Below are 20,403 nucleotides of genomic sequence, written 5' to 3' on the forward strand. Positions count from 1 at the left end.
TACTGGTCAGGCCCAACTTCCATATCAAGTTTGATGACCATAGGTCTAGGCATTGTTGAGTTATCACTTGGACAAGATTTAAAATTATTTTACCATTAAAGGTCACTGTGACCTTGACCTTTGACTCGATGAGCCCTTAAATCAATAGGGGTCATCTACTGGTCAGGCCCAACCTTCATGTCAAGTTTGATGACCATACATCCAGGAATTGCTGAGTTATCAGTCGGACAAGCTTTGGTCTACCGACGGACCGACATACCGACCGACATGTGCAAAGCAATATACCCCTCTTCTTCGAAGGGGGGCATATTTAAAACAATTCAACAAAAAAGTTTCAAATTATGTTGGCTTGCATCAAACAATTTTAGCCAGTTATTTGATATACTCTTCCCTTCACTCAACCCCCACCACTCATCTCAACACCCACCCCCACACTGAACTCCTCCCACACTCTCACCCACCTCCTAATCCAACATCAGGGACACTATGATAGTGATAGACTGGTTTGGCAGTGTCAAAGTATGGTTCAACTACACTGATGTATCATCATTCTGGCAACATACAGGCTTTTGAGCTGCAAGTCAAAACTGAACAACAACAATATATTATTACTTTTCTTATTTTTGATTGCTTTTACAGTCGATGTACTATCTTAACTACCTTCAATATTTTTTACAGTTTTAAGGAGTTCAGCAATTGTTTACGAAGATATTCTATAGTTGTATTTTATATGTTTATGATTTATCACAAAAGGTTAACATAAGTAACTTGCAAAACAATCACTAATCAAAAACCAAAATTCAAACATGAACTCAAAGACTCTTCACTCAATTTAGCAAAACTGCAAATAATACATCTCATCAAATAACACAATTATTTCTTAATAGTTATTACATGATATACATTGTTTCTGGTTTAATATTACCATCACATATTTTTCTGCATTTCCAACATGTGTAATACAGTAAAACTGGTCGTTAGAACAGGTGGTCGTTCAAAAACCAGCGGTCAGTCAAGGTCATGCTAAGTAGTCCCAACCATTATTCCTTCTAATTTCATATAAAATATACTGACTTTCGATTGAAACCTAAATAAGTCGAGGGCTCATGGAATTTGATAAGGTGTGAAAAACAGATTATCACTTTTTACGCATGACTGCTTATACTTGATAAGGTCATTTGAGACAACAATTTTGAAATGTTAATGACAAGAATTCAATCATATTCTTATGTTGTTTCTTTAGAAAATGTGTTGTCGTTTTTTTAAAAATAAACTTTGCTATTTATTCATTTATTGGTTTTTCTTTTATATTTATCCATTTAGTAAACAGCAGCTTTTGAGCATATGAGCAGCTTCCACAAAGCAATACATAATCGGTGCTGAACTTAAAACTATGAAAATACATTGTAAGACATTTCATAACAGACTAAGATGGAAACTTCGGTTGTTTGAAACATCTTGAGATTTTAGCTCAGTCCCCAGTGTCCTCGAGCAATCGCAGTTTTACAGTATTAACAATATCACTCAGCATGTTTGTAAACAACTTATTGGAAACAAGAATTGATTAATAGCTAGTTATTTTCAAGAAAATCATACACTTATTTCTTGGTTTGTTTTAATAATTAAGATTTATTTGAATATTGAAACATTTGAATCATCAGAAGAAAACTTGATATTTTTTCTTAATTTCATGAATGTTTATCACTTTCTGTATTTAAACATGAGCATATAAAAAAAATTATGGTGTCATATAACCGCGGTTGACATCACCATTTATAAAATTGCAAATTTCAAATTTCATTAGAACAGTCAAAATGCAAATACTTGAACAGGCAATAACTCAAGAACTGCCGATTGGTCAAGGTCATAGCTAAGTCCCAACCATCATTTCTTCTATTTTTATATTAAATATACTAACGAGAACTCGGAAACTTAAATAAGCTAGCACTCCAGCACTATCTTTCGGTCCCAAAAACACATACACTAAAGTTTATGAATAACTCGAGGTTATAGTTACACATATTATCCCCAAAAGTGTCTTCAAAAATAAACATATAAAATTGACAGGTGTTAAAAACTTTCGCAAGTTGTATGCAATCACAGACGAAAGGGAAATTAATAAGGTGTAAAAATTGATAATCGCCCTTAATAAGTTAAATTGTGAGAAAACGTAAATGAGTTTACATATAATATTAAGTAACTGTAATTTTGCTTTTGAATGATGAAACTAATTCAAGTTAGGAATTTGAAACAATATAAATATGGTACAATACTATTACTAGATGTGTATTGACTTCAAACTCTGAAATCTTGAGGTTTTAGGTGGGCCATGGCGTCTTTGATTTAACAGTTTTATTGTATGGTGTTTATGTTGTAATTCTTAGTGGACATCATCTCAGTACTCATTTGATTTATAAATGGAATTCACAATGATCTGATGTATAAAGCATGTGATCAAAAGAATCTGACACTCATCACTATATAATACACAACTCATCCAGGAAATGCATTAGTATTACATTTGGATTTTATTAAAATTTGGTATTGTATGACAACTCGTGACAAAACCTATATTTCCATTTCACTCACTTCAGTTTAAGTTCAATTCGTAAGAAATTAAATGCTCTAAAACATTTTTTATGACAAAACAAGAAATGAAGAACCCTGTTTTTTCTTCAAGACAATAAAACAGGTAGGAAAGTTTCTTCTGTGGTGTCTGCATAATCATTAGCAAACCAGTATTTGACTAGTAATAACCAATTAATGATAGTCAAACAATGATTAGCATTACAATAAGCCGAACTTCACATTTGAACCACTAATTGTAAAGCAATTCCTGAACATAAAAAAAATATGTCCTGGTCATCACCCATGACATTGAGGACTAACATGGAGAACTGACAGTAGAACTTGCTTCATTAGTGCCTACATTGGTAATTTCATGTGGAATCTTTGTTAAATATCCTTTCAATGTACCACAATTAACTTCTGTTCAAACAAAGTGAAACATTTCACTGTAATTACTTAATGAGTTTTGTTACCATGACAACCAAATCACTATTTCCTGTAGTGAGAGACTTTTTCACTCTGAATGGTTGTATTCTGAGAAATTTTAATCTACTAATCAGGACTACTTCATTAGTTAAAACCAGGCTGTCAGTAACAGCACAAAACATGATGTATTATCGGTGTTCCAGGAAAATGGAAGCTTCCTACACAACTAACAGCCAATCAGAAAATTACCATTTTCTGCAACAAGGTAAACTTTGAACAATCAGCAATTCCTCAAAGCAGACAGGGTTTCAGAACATATATCAAATACTGACAAAAACCTTAGAAATCAAAAACATTTAAATTTACTAATAATTGTTTTTTAGTGCAAATGAAGAATCTGGTAAGCCTAAAAACATGTGTAGAAACTATAGGGATGACAAGAACTAGTTTCCTCTTCTCTATGCACAACATATCCTAATTCTACTCCATTCTTACCTCCTTAACACTGAAACATCCACCACTAGGGGAGGTCAATCTTGTCTCCCCACCAAGGTCAAAGGTGAAAGTCAGGTTATCTCCCATGGCAACAGATGCTTCAAACTCCACCGATGACCCCGCAAATACTGCCAGCACCTGACTTTGACCCTGTGATGAGATGACGTTGTCGGGAATGCAGGAGGGAAGGTCACGGTCATTTGGGTCACCAGGGATGCCAATCTGAAGGTCACGGGGGAATGGATACTCTACTTCAAGGTCAATGGATGTAGACAATGCTGAAATCCCGTTGGTAACATTCACATCTGAAATCGATAAAAACAGATAGAGATATATACTGTTTGGTGAGTTGAAAATATTATAAATACGGTAGTAGAGTGGGCGCAACTTTGGACATTCGCCCCCTCAGAACCCAAATATATAGAGTAAAAAGTTGGTAGGCGGGGTTCGCTGTCCTCATCTATGATATTTTTATATTTGTAGTCTAAAATGGTACATTGTGGTGATATTGACGTTACAATGTACAGCTTGGTCAATTATTGGCGGGTGTTGAAGGGGGGAATCACCCTATATCTGCTAGTGGTTTGAACTGTCATATATGGAAACCAGTATTTTAATTTCCCCGTTTGTAGCCGATTTATCTCAAATTCCATGAAAATAAATTATATAATATAGAAGGAGCCTTCATGTACAAGGCACTGTGTACCAAACAAGGGAAGCTCCAGGATGTCATTATTTTTGTACAATTACACAAGAATAAAGGCCTGTAAATTTAACACAAATAGTTTAAGACTGGCCATTTTCAAGAGAGATCGAGACCCCATGGTTACATACATTTGCCAAAAAAATAATTCTTATCGAAAATAAAAACTGAGTCTCTCAGAAACAGAACAGAACAGAACAGCAAAAAAGATATCTATATAGCTGTCTGCACCTCTGCTTAATTTTAGCATCATGCAAAAATGGCCAAGAAGAATAGGCAGATGAAAGGGAAACAATTAAAAGTAAACCCAAAATTAAAACTCCTTTAAAACTCCTGCCATCTGCTAATCATTAAAATTACATGTTGTTTGCCCTTACCACATTTCTAATTAGAGGCGAACTATAAAACTGCTCAAAGAAATTTGAGAAAGGCTTATGAAGGTCTGAAACACATTAAAATGTGAATGCAGGCCAAGTGTTGATGAAGCAGGTATAAGAAACAGTCAATTAATGATCATGCCCTCAAGTACACAATGTATCACCAACTCAGCTCAGTTCATCTCAGCTCATTTCACTTCAAAGTAATGAAACCAACTGTCTGGGATGCTCTTTTATGTCTAATATAGGCTAGGGAAATGTAAGTTTCAAATGAAAATCATAGTTATATTTCTTGTGTCTGAAGTCCTCTTGGACAGTCTAATGAAAGGTTAGATGCATTGAACGTTTGGTATATGACTGTTTCGGCTACTAGTACAATAGTGAATCAGCTATTATTATAGAGATTTTAAATGATCAACTGAAGTGATATGGCAATAACTGTTTCTGTGATGTTTTTTCTCCTCTTCCACAAAACTATAAAACTGTTTTCCTAGGTGAAAGGAAACATTCACAGCTTCATAGCCCTTCTTAATTAAATCATTTGATGACAACAAATTGTCTTCATTTCCGTTGGTTTTAGTTGTTTTTTTCTTTTTTTCTACCAAAGGGCCTCAAGCAAGCCAAGCAGCAGAAAAACTCAACTTCTCTCACAATATCCTGTTATATCACTGATGATTTCCATCTTCCATAATTTCTCATTTGACCCCACTGGGATAAGCAATAATTTGAAATTCACAGAGACATGGCTCCCAGGAAATTCCATATGAATTCAATTTCATCCCATTTGCCCAGCACAAAATGAACAAGGGAGAATCTCTCTAGCCTCTGGCTTCCCAATTTTACATTTTATCAAAGAGCTGACATGCATCAAATCAGTGATTTCAAACAGATGGATTCTTAAAGCAATATATTGAAATTATTTTACATACTGATTTCATGAAGATAAGACAACCAAATTATTTCTTCAAACAAGAGCTGTCATAAGACAGCGCTCTGACTACGCCGCTTTGACTTAGAAGTGAATATAAAAACGATGTATTATGTGCCTGTCAAAAGCAATAAAACAATCAAATTAAAAAGTGAACAAGAATCGTGATGTGACAAAACCAGGTTTTTAGGCTGTAGGCCACTAGGCCTGCAGACTTTTATAACCATATCTCAGAAATCGCATCGGCAGATCGACATAACATTTTTAACTTTTGGCGAATTAATGCGCACACAGGCGTATCAACCCCAGCAGTTAGAACTGCTTTGGTCAACAACCTAATTTACATTAACAGTTACGCCAAAAATACCTAGTAAGCAATCTGCTTCAATTGCTACGGACTGTGTTCTGCGTATTAATAAGCTAGCTAAAAGTAGCACTGTTAGGTGTTTTCAATCTTTGTTATGCGGTTAACATAGTTCAAATAAGCTGCGTTTTGCGTAACATAACACGATTAAAATTGTACAAAAAGCAATTATTTCAATATCGGCAAGTTACAGAACGCAATATAAAAAGCAGAATCTGCAAATAGTTTCTAAATGAACGCGTACTGAATCAAATAAATACATCTAAGGCCGAGGACTGATAATATCTACATGTACTTTGTAGTTAAGAATAGAATCTGGGTCATCACATTCAGACAGGTTTATTTCCCGGAAAAATATGGATCGTATTATGATGCAATTAAATGCTATTTAGGCGTAAGATATCAAACCATAATGTTTTAAATGAAATGATATACTTCATTTTATCCTACAATCAGTTTATTTTTGGTTATTGAAGTTCATTCATAAGAATATTTTCTATGTTTTAAATTGCTTAAATCGCTCTTACTTGACATTTTTATTGAGATTGATAGTTTGTCCTTGTGTTTGTAAAATGAGTGTCGCATAAGACCATTCTCTTGTGTACGTACATACTAACAACCTTTAACCAGTACTAAATGCATATTATACAGTTTTATCATTCAAATCAAATCGTGTAAAGCATTGACAGGCTATCGACCTGCTAAAATTTGTGTCATAGTCATGTAATGCCGAATGAAACAGAGAGTGTGTGAATATTCCCCAGTTTGTCTCAGTAATTTCAGACCAAAGTCTTGAGCATGTAGTATAATGCATATGCATATTTAAAAACCACTGATATAAATGAGTAATCTGTTGAGGGCATTATTAAGATACATATACATCAAACATACAGGGAATAAATAGTATTTGGGTGATTCGATCCAGAGGTATTTGTTGTTGTAGAAGGAAGCCTTAAACATAAACCTAATTAATATGTCCAATGCATTTTGTTGGGATGCATTTGGTTAGGCTGGCATATCCTGGAAGTAAATTTAATACGCCTAAGTCAAGTTCAAATGTAGAGTAGATTTTACTAAAATTCCTAAATGCTTTATCCGTGGCAGTGCATTGTTTTTGAAACCAAAGCTCCAGATAAGGTTTTATATGATATTGAGAATTACTCCATACCTTATTCGTATATATTTGACGTATTACACATTTCAAGTGACTTATACTACATGATCTAATTGAGAATCAACATAAAACTCTAAAAGTTTTCCAAAGGAAATTATGAGCGAGCATATACTATCTTTAGATTTTTATGTTAATAATTATGTTTTAGAATTACATGACTATACTCACAAAACGTTGCAGGCCGAAAGCCATTCAATGCTTTAAGCGCTTTGATTAATGATTGGCAGAAGAGATTCAGTTTAAACTGCTTCCTTCTATTTTTTGTAACAGTGACCTTGATCCTAAGGGCCCCAAACACAATCCCATGGAAGTCATCCATAAACTCTTCCTACATATCAAGTTTAGTCACAGTATGTCAACCATAACTGAAACAGTTATCTATTTTTAGAAACAGTGACCTTGACCCTAAAAAGGCAATCCATGAAAGCTCTGCATAAACCTATATACCAAGTTTGGTCACACTATGTCAACCCTTACTTGAGTTATTCAGTACTAACCAATTTTCTATTTTCAGCAACAGTGACCTTGACCTAGACCATAACTCTCGGGGTCTAAAACACAATCTCAGGAAAGGTCTCTTTAAAATCTTCCTATATACCAAGTTTGGTCACAATATGATGTAGACCCTTACTTAAGTTATTAATACCAACCCTTTTTCTATAAATAGTAACCTTGACCTTGATCCTAGGGGCCTCAAATGCATTCCAATGAAAGGTCTCCATAAACTCTTCGTATTTACCAAGTTTGGTCTCTTTATGTCAAACCTAGCTAAAAAGCTAAAATTATTCGATACATAAGGTGACTTTGACGCTGCCCACCCACCAGCCCGCCCAAACAATGACGCAAGTCATTCAATATGAAAATGCGGTTAAGAATATAAAAATGTGCCTTTCAAAAGAAATAAAAAGAAAAATTAAAAAAAAAAATCATTCAAGGGCCATAATTTGTATGTAGGGTTAAAATGGATAATATGGAGTTATGTAACCTCATTGTGTGATGGTCCTGAACAATTGTGTGAAGTATTAAGTCAATTGAATGAAGGGTTGAAAGTTGAAAGTTATCGATAAATATCCCAACCTGCCCTAAAACTTTAACCTAAGTTCCAAAGTCAATCAGGGGCCATAATTTGTATAAAGGATAATATGGAGTACCTAATTATGTGCTGGCCCTGAACAACTGTGTGAAGTATTAAGTCAATTGAAGGAAGGGTATTGGACTTATAAGTGAAAATCCCAACTTGCCCTACAACTTTAACCGGACGCCGACGCCGAGGCCGGGGCGAGTAGTATAGCCCTCCTTATTCTTCAAATAGTCGAGCTAAAAATGCCCCTCAGTGAGTTGCAAATCAATTTGTTTTCTAGTTCTTTGAGATTTTCATTTAATTAATTTGATGTCATGCACTTTTCGTTAAAATAGAGTAGAAAAAGTTTAGGTGTTTTCTAAGAAATGCTGTATTATTTATTTTTACACTGAATTTCTTCTAAATGTAGAATGGAAAATAAACCAACAGAAGACAAATCTTCACTTATAAACCTTCTATATATAATTTCTGCAACAAAACACAGGCCGTAAAATGTATATTACCAGTACATTCATGTTCTTTTCCTTGCCTTACACCACTTGATCCTAACTGATTTGCACCAAATCAGACACAAACTCTCATCCAACTTCAAAGATGCAGCACACTTTCCTTGAGGCACACATTTTGTACTTGGAAGTAATTCATACTCAACAAACTATTTTCCTACAAAAAAACAAGCTTGTAGCAATTGTTATTGCTAAATAATTATTTCTTTTATCTAGTGCATGTAACATGAGAAGCCATGTTCTGTCTAATTAACAAGTTTTGTATCAGTCCAACACTGATCATTAATGTCACCATGCATTATTTACAATCCCACACTCCACTCTATGTTTTTATTTGTATGTGCAAATCTTTACCATTTTAATTTGCAAATGAATCCAAATAAATTTGTGTTTACCATAGGTCTTACAAAATGTTACTTCTTGAGTAATTTAAAGAGTTTGTAATTTAATGAGTTATGTCTCTGTTCACACTAGTTGCTTGGAATAAGTTATTTCTCTGTTCACAATACTTGCTTGGAATGAGTTATGTCTCTGTTCACAATACTTGCTTGGAATGAGTTATGTCTCTGTTCACAAAAAATGCCTGGAATAAGTTATTTCTCTGTTCACAATACTTGCTTGGAATGAGTTATTTCTCTGTTCACAAAAGTTGCTTGGAATGAATTATATCTCTGTTCACAATACTTGCTTGGAATGAGTTATTTCTCTGTTCACAATACTTGCCTGGAATGAGTAATGTTTGCCTGGAATGAGTTATTTCTCTGTTCACAATACTTGCTTGGAATGAGTTATGTCTCTGTTCACAATACTTGCTTGGAATGAGTTATGTCTCTGTTCACAAAAGTTGCTTGGAATGAGTTCTGTCTCTGTTCACAAAAGTTGCTTGGAATGAGTTATGTCCCTGTTCACAATACTTGCTTGGAATGAGTTATGTCTCTGTTCACAATACTTGCTTGGAATGAGTTATGTCTCTGTTCACAAAAGTTGCTTGGAATGAGTTATGTCTCTGTTCACAATACTTGCTTGGAATGAGGTATGTCTCTGTTCACAAAAGTTGCTTGGAATGAGTTATGTCTCTGTTCACAAAAGTTGCTTGGAATGAGTTATGTCTCTGTTCACAATACTTGCTTGGAATGAGTTATGTCTCTGTTCACAATACTTGCTTGGTATGTCTCTGTTCACAAAAGTTGCTTGGAATGAGTTATGTCCCTGTTCACAATACTTGCTTGGAATGAGTTATGTCCCTGTTCACAATACTTGCTTGGAATGAGTTATGTCCCTGTTCACAATACTTGCTTGGAATGAGTTATGTCTCTGTTCACAATACTTGCTTGGAATGAGTTATGTCCCTGTTCATAAAAGTTGCTTGGAATGAGTTATGTCTCTGTTCACAATACTTGCTTGGAATGAGTTATGTCTCTGTTCACAATACTTGCTTGGAATGAGTTATGTCTCTGTTCACAATACTTGCTTGGAATGAGTTATGTCTCTGTTCACAATACTTGCTTGGAATAAGTTATTTCTCTGTTCACAAAAGTTGCCTGGAATGAGTTATTTCTCTGTTCACAAAAGGTGCCTGGAAATAAGTTATTTCTCTGTTCACAAAAGGTGCCTGGAATGAATTATTTCTCTGTTCACAAAAGTTGCCTGGAATGAGTTATGTCTCTGTTCACAAAAGTTGCTTGGAATGAGTTATGTCTCTGTTCACAAAAGGTGCCTGGAATGAGTTATTTCTCTGTTCACAAAAGTTGCCTGGAATGAGTTATTTCTCTGTTCACAAAAGTTGCCTGGAATGAGTTATGTCTCTGTTCACAAAAGGTGCCTGGAATGAGTTATGTCTCTGTTCACAAAAGGTGCCTGGAATGAGTTATGTCTCTGTTCACAAAAGGTGCCTGGAATGAGTTATGTCTCTGTTCACAATAGTTGCCTGGAATGAGTTATGTCTCTGTTCACAAAAGGTGCCTGGAATGAGTTATGTCTCTGTTCACAAAAGTTGCCTGGAATGAGTTATGTCTCTGTTCACAAAAGTTGCTTGGAATGAGTTATGTCTCTGTTCACAATACTTGCTTGGAATGAGTTATTTCTATGTTCACAAAAGTTGCTTGGAATGAGTTATGTCTCTGTTCACAATAGTTGCCTGGAATGAGTTATGTCTCTGTTCACAATAGGTGCCTTGAATGAGTTGTCTGTGTTCACAATAGTTGCTTGGAATAAGTTATGTCTCTGTTTACAATAGTTGCTTGGAATAATTTATGTTTCTGTTCACAATAGGTGCCTGGAATGAGTTATGTCTCTGTTCACAATAGTTGCTTGGAACAAGTTATGTCTCTGTTCGCAATAGTTGCTTGGAATAAGTTATGTCTCTGTTCACAATACTTGCTTGGAATGAGTTATGTCTGTGTTCACAATAGTTGCTTGGAATGAGTTATGTCTCTGTTCACAATACTTGCTTTGAATGAGTTATATGATCATGTACATTCTCCAACCGTAGATACATTCTCTGACACCACATACATTCTCCCAACACTACATACATTCTCCAACACTACATTCATTCTCCAACACTTCACACATTCCCTGACACCACATCCATTCTGTTGTGATGGCTGTCACGATAAATAGTGGTATGTAACCTCAACCGACAGCGGCGAGATTAGCCGCATTATGCCGGAGAGATAGGGCGCGTTTTAGTACCGCCATTTTGTAGATAAATGGGCTTTTAGCCTAGTTTAGCTTATACTTAGTGTATAGGTTAATTAAAGCGTGTGATTTATGTATATAAGTTAATGATGTATATATAAAATTACATTAATTCTCTGACACCACATACATTCTCCAACACCACATACACTCTCTGACATCACATACATTCTCTGACACAACATACATTCTCCCAACACTCATACATTCTCCCAACATTACATACATTATCCAAAAACACATACAATCTCCCAACACTACATACATTATCAAAAACCACGTAGGTTCTCCCAACACTACAAACATTATCCAAAAACACATACATTATCTGACACCACATACAATCCCCCAACACTACACACATTATCCAAAACCAAATACATTCTCCAGCACCACATACATTCTCTGACACCACATACATTCTCCCAACACTACATACATTCTCCAACTCTACATACATTCTCCAACACTACACACATTATCCAAAACTACATACATTCTCCAGCACCACATACATTCTCTGGCACCACATACATTCTCCCAACACTACATACATTCTCCAACTCTACATACATTCTCCAGCACAACATACATTCTCTGACACCACATACTAGTGTTTGAAAATTTGCTACTGATAATAAATTCAAATTGACAATCTATTCATCACAACCACATATACCCCCCCCCCCCCACACACACACACACACTTGACACCACAGCAAAGGCAAAGGTCTTGCCAGTTGCAAAAATTCTTACACATACATTTACAAGAACTTTAAAGCATTATAAAAGATGGGAGAAAACTAAACACCAAGACATCTGACCCCCCTCATGTATCAACTAATAAACACCAGGGCTTTGGCTCCATACTGAACATAAACCAGGGCTCCTTATCACCTTGACACCTCCCATTAATTGTAGAGATTTAATTGCCAAGACAAGCCTGGCTAGAAGCTCATAAACTTCAGTATCTATCTGATAAAGTAATGTGGCTGTTGGGGGGGGGGGGGGGGGGGGGGGGGGGGGCTCAAACCTTACACAGAACTTATGCTTTATAGGTTTACAATAATTAGAAAATTAGTTATCTCTGTTCAGAGTGTGAAATTGCAGTAAAACTGCAATCATTCAAGCGACAACAGTAACAGTTCAAGAACTTGCGATTGATCCGGGTCAAGGCTTTGTCCAAACCATTATTCCTCCTATTTGCATTAAAACTATACTAACGATGGATTGATAGCTTAAGTCGAAGACTCCAGCATCATTGCCGGTCCCATATACACAAATCATGCACAAAACCTTATGAGATTACTTCAACATCATAATTTCACACATTTTCCAAAATGTGTGTTCCAAAATACACAATCAATTGCCAGGTGTTAAAAATTTCACAAATTGTAAAAATTTCAACAACATATGAAAGGATATTTGATAAACTGCGAAAAAACAAATATCACCATAACAGCATGACAGCAATTTCCACAACATAATACATAAACAGTGCCGAGGCTGATCGCAGTTTTACTGTAGCTAAACATAGTATGACTTTCATTCAGAATGTCCAACCACCTGTTGCCAAGCTACAGGAGACTGATTCTCTCCCAGCCACATGTGAAATTGGACTATTAAATTTGTCATTTCTCAAGTGCTCGGTGCCACCCCTAAATGGTTTATGTCTGTTAATTAGAGAACAAAGAAATAGGAAGAATGGGGAGACTTGGGCTGTTTTTATTCTGGCAATTGAAACTATGAGAACAAGCATGCCACATAGTAAGCACAACACCCACCTTTGAAACAGTTCCATGCCTAATTTTACTACCCACAGACTAACATAAAGAAAAGCCTATGAGAGATTACCATAACATTACAAGATATTTACTTCTAGCCTTATGGGTTTTACCAGGCACAAAAACAAAATTGAGTCATTCTCATGTCCTTCCTGCATGAATAAGATTCCCAGACAGAGGAATCTTCCAACCTGTAACCCTGCTCTTAACACCCTGTAAAAAACTCTTCCCAGAAATTCCTGTCAAATTCTTCCAAGGTAAAATGCATTTAACATAAACCACCTTCTCTCATATTTTTTTTGTCTGTTCATTTTTTTTTTTAAATGTTTCCATCTTCCCCAAAACCCCAGCATAAACTACATTAATTTTTCATACCTTAACAGTGCCTTTGAGTTGAATTTACAGTAAAGAAAACAAACAAGTTTAACATATTTAGAAAACTGTACTTTAATGAAAAAAATGCACAAATTCATTGAAGTAAATTTTGCATAAAATAAATGAGATACTCTTTCTCTCTCTCTCTTCACTTTGAAATTATCACTTTTATCGTGCTACTGTTAACAATTATTTAAATTTTACTTTTTAAACTTGAATTTGAAGAATGCAAATAATTTACCTTACTTTCCTGTCTTTTCTTCCACAAAGTTTTCACAGAAATGTTAATGAAGCACTGGGAACAGATATCTTCTTGAAAACAAAATTGAAGAGAATGTTGAAAATCTTTCAATAATTCAATGGTTCCAAACTGGCAGTAGAGGGATATCACAGACAGAATGATATGGAACAGGTTTCTGTGTTTCACTTCGGCAGCATGTCATGTGACCAGACTGGGATGGTCATGTGATCACCCCATGTAAAGGTTTAGTAGTCTTGAAATAGTCACTTAATAGGTTATAATTCAATATAAAAAATAAAGGACAACAATATAGTCAAGTCAGATAATTAATAATAACATTTTATAGCATAACACTTATAACATCAATGTACCATATTATAAGTTTAAAAATTACCTAGAAAGCCTAGCATTGTCTACACAGTACAATCTGCCAAACATGTGTAAAACTAATAAAATTTGATAAAATATATTGAATTGGTATTTTTTTAAATTTATGAATGAAAAAACAACCGTTTATGTTAAAACCATTTATGTTTGTAATGAAACTCTTTACAGGACTCATCCTAGGCTAAAATTTTAGGGAGAAGTGACTTCTCGCCGAGGATTTAATTTTTACCCCCCCCCCCCCCCCCCCCCCCCCCCCCCCCCCCCCCCCCCCCCCCCCCCCCCCCCCCCCCCCCCCCCCCCCCCGAAGAAATGATTCTCTTTTTTTTTTAAATGCTTGGCAGTTTTTGACTGGACTTACAATTTGAAAAAAACAAACTGTTCCTTCCCTATCTAGCAGTTTTGAGACCGTTGACCTATATACAGATAAATTTTTTAGGTCTGACTTTGAAATAAGCCAAAATGCAGTCATGTGAACCTCTGGCAGTGTCAGAGAAATAGTCATGTATCTCCAAGCTGATATATAAGGTTCAATAACAGTAGAATTTCTAGAATGCACTTTTTTTGCAAATCCCTTGCATTTTCAGTCACAAACAATGATGGATGCGATGTAAACAAAAACTTGACGATCCTTACTATTTTTAGAATTTCGGAAAATACGATGAAAAGGAACTAGGTCACTATTCAACTGTATGCAGTTTTGCCTGGGTTTTTTTACTGGAAAATTACCAGAAGTCCCACAAGCTATATTTAACTACCAATGATATTGGGGTGTGCTTCAAGTCATGCGTGTGACGTCACATGTCATGGGTCAGGGTTGTGTTTAAATGTCGGCGTTTTTGATTGAAAAAAACCCAACAGGTTTGTGAAAACTAAGCCCATTTTTAAAAGTGCTGATAAATCAATCAGACTACCAAAACGGGTCCCGGCAAGTGCTGACGCCTGCAGAACTGCGTTACGATGTTATTTTTAGCGCCAAATATGCACATGATTTATGTCGTAAATTTTATACATCGAGTAAAATAACATGTATTTTTGTCCCGAATCAAAGATCATTTTTATACTATAAATTAATAACACTTTAGTTTTATGTAACTCGGGAATGTTATTTTTCTTTTGTTTTGAAAGCATTTTGATGGTGATTATGTCTTAAATAAACAGACAATGCTGCTTAGCAGATCAACGCAGCCGTCACTTAGCAACGATCTCGGCCGAGGTGTCAAGTGATTTGACAAGTTGTTAATTGCACCCTTTCCTTAAAAGTGACAGATTATGGGGTATTTAAGCATGGTTGATAGAATTTTCGAGATTTTTTACTCTTATTTAGTTCATTTATTTTTTGATCTTTGAATCTGACTTCGCTTTGATCTTTAAAAATAGCGAAGTGGCTGCGGGCAAGGCGACTTAGTCACTCGAGTCGCCTGGTAGGATGAGACCTGCTTTATTTAGTGCAGCTGACTAATAAAAAAATGCTTAAACACTTTTCTTAAAGTGTACAGTGCGGTGAATGGCAGCCCCGGTTTTAGAATAGCCGTCCATATAACTTTTTTATGACACTCTCCTTTCGTATTTTTCTTGGTTATTTGCATGTTGTTAAAAACATGTCTTAAACCCAACAGGAAACTTACTTTTGAGAAAGTGTGTTAATAAATGCATAAATGTCTTTAATAAGATTCAGTACCCACAATGCATGTGAGGAATTTACACAATGATCATAGTAGTGAACGTGACCTCCTAGCTGCATCTAATAATCAACCAAATACTTTATTTATAATCAAACTAATAATCTGGAAAGAGTTCAAACCATAGCAGAAAAATATTCATGAGCCGAGGAAATTGTTCATATAGCGGTTAAAAGGCTCGTTATTTCCCAGTATTGGAGTACATTTGTTCTGGAAAATGATGGCGTGTCATCAAAAGTCACAAGGCCTGGCATCTATATTCCCTGGTAACAGCCCACTGGTCTCCATCTTCTATAATCCTGTCATTGCCTGGTTGGTTTTGAAATTCTGATTAGCTCATATACAGACACTTGGTATTCATCTTAGAATAACAATAGCATCACTGGGGAGCTATCAAATAAATCCCACTTCAGGACACATTCCCCAGCCTCACATGGATATATTCTGGGTTTACAGAGACTATGCTCTCTATTATGATTACATATTTACAAATTATATCCAATCACTGTTTTTGAATATTATATCAGCTTGGAATTAATGTATCATTGTTTATGCTGTCTCAAATGATGGAAAACAAAAGTCAATCATGTTATTTTTAATGCATCTTATTATTATTGAAACTATTTCAGGGTTGATCATTGGCATAAGTTGTAACTACCATTTACAAATTCGTCAAAGTTGCACTGTGGCTTTTATGTAACTAATTAAATCCTTTAATGTAATGGGCAAACAATCTGAGGAACAAGAAATTGGAGTTCTAATGACAGAGAAAGCAGTAGATATATCAAACTTTATTCATATTTACATATAAATGATTAAAAAAGAATACCATACAGACTGAATACCATTGGTCTGCCAGCTCTGAATGGTAAAAACTTGGAAAGGACTGGTAAATAGGAAAATATTTGTGCCAAAATAATTACACCTTATTGTAAAAATTACAATGTTATAGGCATCATTTAGTTCTCAAGATATCCTCTGGACTAGAAAAAGTAACAAAGGGAAATAACTCTGTAATTAGTTAAAATATAGTTATGCTTCTTTAGTACATAATGCACATCCTCACATAATATTCTAGCATTGTTATAAGTTTAATTGAAATCCATCCTGTAGTTTTCTAGTTATCTTGCTGACAAACAAGTTATCTTGCTGACAAAGAAAATTGCAAAGGACCGACTGACCGACCACAGAGTAGCTCCAATACGAGGGATGATAGAAAAAAACAGGACTGGAATACTCATAACAATATAGAGTTGTTAAGTGTTACACTATATATATATATATATATATATATATATATATATATATATATATATATATATATATATATATATATATATATATATATATATACACCGTTTTAACCCGCAATCTATTTCCAATAATTTCAGGAAATGTTGATTGTGTTTAAAGTACCCTTTTCTCTAAATGGCCCCTTTTAATACCATGGTAAGGCACACACGGCACAGTACAATGTGCAGTAAAGGTATAAAATTATTTAAAGCAACTATAACTACCTTCAAAACAATTTATAATGAAAAAAAAAACGTCACAGTATGTGACGAATGCCCCTGAATGTGACATTGACCTATGAACAAGGTCAGTGCATGAAAAGTTGATCTTGCCTTTACGTGTCAAATACATATGGCAAGTTATTTTAAATTGCCTCTGAACATAAAAAAATACCACCCATACTTGACAACCTACACTGTTAGGTCTTGCACGCGACACTTCGTCTTGGTATGTGGAACACATGTGGCAAGTTATTTTAAAATCTGTCAATACAAGGGAAAGTTACAGCCCGGACACGACAACCTATACTCTATGTCCTTATATGCAGCACTCCATTGTGAATAAACACTATGTGTGACCTTGACCTTTGAGGTAGGGACACGGGTCTTGCAGGCGATACGTCGTCTTGGTATGTGGAACACATGTGGCAAGTTATTTTAAAATCTGTCCATACAAGAGAAAGTTACAGCCCGGACACGACAACCTATACTCTATGTCCTTATATGCAGCACTCCATTGTGAATAAACACTAAGTGTGACCATGACCTTTGAGGAAGGGACACAGTCTTGCAGGCGACACGTCATATTGGTATGTGGAACACATGTGGCAAGTTATTTTAAAATCTGTCCATACAAGGGAAAGTTACAGCCCGGACACGACAACCTATACTCTATGTCCTTATATGCAGCACTTCATTGTGAATAAACACTAAGTGTGACCTTGACCTTTGAGGTAGGGACACGGGTCTTGCAAGCGACACGTCGTCTTGGTATGTGTAACACATGTGGCAAGTTATTTTAAAATCTGTCCATACAAGGGAAAGTTACAGCTCGGACACGACAACATTTACTCTATGTCCTTATATGCAGCACTCCATTGTGAATAAACACTAAGTGTGACCTTGACCTTTGAGGTAGGGACACGGGTCTTGCACGCTACACGTTGTCTTGGTATGTGTAACACATGTGGCAAGTTATTTTAAAATCTGTCCATACAAGAGAAAGTTACAGCCCGGACACGACAACCTATACTCTATGTCCTAATATGCAGCACTCCATTGTGAATAAACACTAAGTGTGACCTTGACCTTTGCGGTAGGGACACGGGTCTTGAACGTGACACGTCGTCTTCGTATGTGGAACACATGTGGCAAGTTATTTTAAAATCTGTCCATACAAGGGAAAGTTACAACCCGGACACGACAACCTATACTCTATGTCCTTATATGCAGCACTCCATTGTGAATAAACACTAAGTGTGACCTTGACCTATGAGGTAGGGACACGGGTCTTGCACGCAACACATCGTCTTGGTATGTGGTACACATGTGGCAAGTTATTTTAAAATCTGTCCATACAAGAGAAAGTTACAGCCCGGACAAGACAACCTATACTCTATGTCCTTATATGCAGCACTCCATTGTGAATAAACACTAACTATGACCTTGACCTTTGAGGTAGGGACACGAGTCTTGCACGCCACACGTCGTCTTGGTATGTGGAACACATGTGGCAAGTTATTTTAAAATCTGTCCATACAAGGGAAAGTTACAGAGCCGGATGGACGGACGGACGGACGGTGCGATTTTAATATGCCCACCTTTGGGGGCATAAAAAGCAATTATTATTCAATACAAGTAACAATGTTCACATTGTACAAAATGGCCTCATCAATCGCATAGAATAAACATAAAATTTGATACAGATGACTAGTGTTAAGAACAGTCGCACTTTTTAATGGCACCAAAAGATGACGACGGTAGAGAAAGAAAGAAGGAATACGGTCCGACGTTGGTGACGTCTATCGCTGATGCATACAAAGGACCGATGGTTAAAGTTAATGACGCTATGTGAGATGTTCTGTGTCGGCTTTGGAACAATTCATAAAATACTTACCGAGGATCTACAAAATATGAAGGTTTGTGCATTAATAATGCAATATAAAAAAAAAAATTCTTAAAAATAATTGCTCATAAATGATACAGCATATATATGACCCCGAAGAAAAGTTACAGTCGGCCATGTGGAAAAGAAGCAGATCCCCACCTCCCAAGATGGCCTGGTTGACCAATAATTGTGCAAAATACATGTTCCTCATGTTTGTAGACATCCACTGGATGATTCTAAGCCACACTGACCAAAGCCTATTTTGTTCAGATATTTCCAAATGCATACCGTAAATCCGTGAAAAATCTGAGAAAAAACTTTAATCTATATTTTGGGTTAAAGGACTCAAAAAAAAAATGTCAAAATCGTCTGCCAATCTTGGCCACCATGTTCGTTGACAGTGATGAAAAAAAAAAATTCGTGAAAAACGCGATGATTATCTTTAAAACCACACAATGATAATGCAAAATATGTTTCATTTTTATTTGTTTCATGTTAGGATAGGCACTAAAAATTTGTTTCTTGATGGCACTGAAAAGTACCTTTTATGACTATTTGTAAGATTTCTTTCTGACAGTATATTGTAAATGATAACCTGTCGAGAATGAAAAGTGGTTATGCAAAAACCTTAAATTGTACGGGTTTGTTCTCAAAATGTCAACAGACAGAAAAGAATAAAGAACCTGGAAAAGTGCGAAAAAACAAGACCATTATCGCATCAGTTTGTAGTATTGGTATGTTAAACAGGTCTAAAGGCAGTGCAAATTTTTCACACCTTATCGTACAACTGACAAAAAATATTTTGACAGTGCCCAACTTAGCTTTTTTATATGCATGTTTAATTATTGTTTTATTCAAAAAAATATTTAATGATTTTAATCGTACAATTTTTTTTTTTAATTATAAACATCTTATGATATACCATATCCAGATCTTCATTTACTGACGTTTTAACCCGTATATACTTGATCGATACGATGCGAGCAACATCCCTTTCTACATAAATCTAAACAAACTCTCAGCCTGAAATCGACATCAGAAAAAAAAGTTCAAAAGCTTGTTACTGGTTATTACACACAGGCATTTTATTCATCGAAATCTGAGGGAAAAAAGTGCGTCTAATACCCAGTCATTTACGGTACATTTTAGTACATTAAAAACTATTAAGTTACTCTTATCACTTTTAGTTCAAAAAATAAAACTTGCATAATTTTGT

At 35.5% G+C, this 20,403-nt stretch overlaps 1 protein-coding gene across 4 annotated transcripts in view; it reads right to left on the minus strand.

Annotated features, from left to right (window-relative positions):
- The window catches only part of LOC128232845 (uncharacterized), a 383,378-nt gene that overhangs the window by 329,751 nt on the left and 33,224 nt on the right, over nucleotides 1–20,403 (minus strand). For 3 of the 4 annotated variants that reach the window (XM_052946615.1, XM_052946639.1, XM_052946631.1), the window contains one exon: nucleotides 3,490–3,794. In XM_052946615.1, the coding sequence (XP_052802575.1) occupies nucleotides 3,490–3,794 (305 nt within the window). Of the gene's footprint in view, nucleotides 1–3,489; nucleotides 3,795–13,722; nucleotides 13,855–20,403 lie in introns of those variants that run through there. The other variant, XM_052946624.1, reaches the window with a different exon arrangement.

Source organism: Mya arenaria, chromosome 1 (assembly GCF_026914265.1).
Source record: "Mya arenaria isolate MELC-2E11 chromosome 1, ASM2691426v1".
In the NCBI taxonomy this organism is placed as follows: domain Eukaryota; kingdom Metazoa; phylum Mollusca; class Bivalvia; order Myida; family Myidae; genus Mya; species Mya arenaria.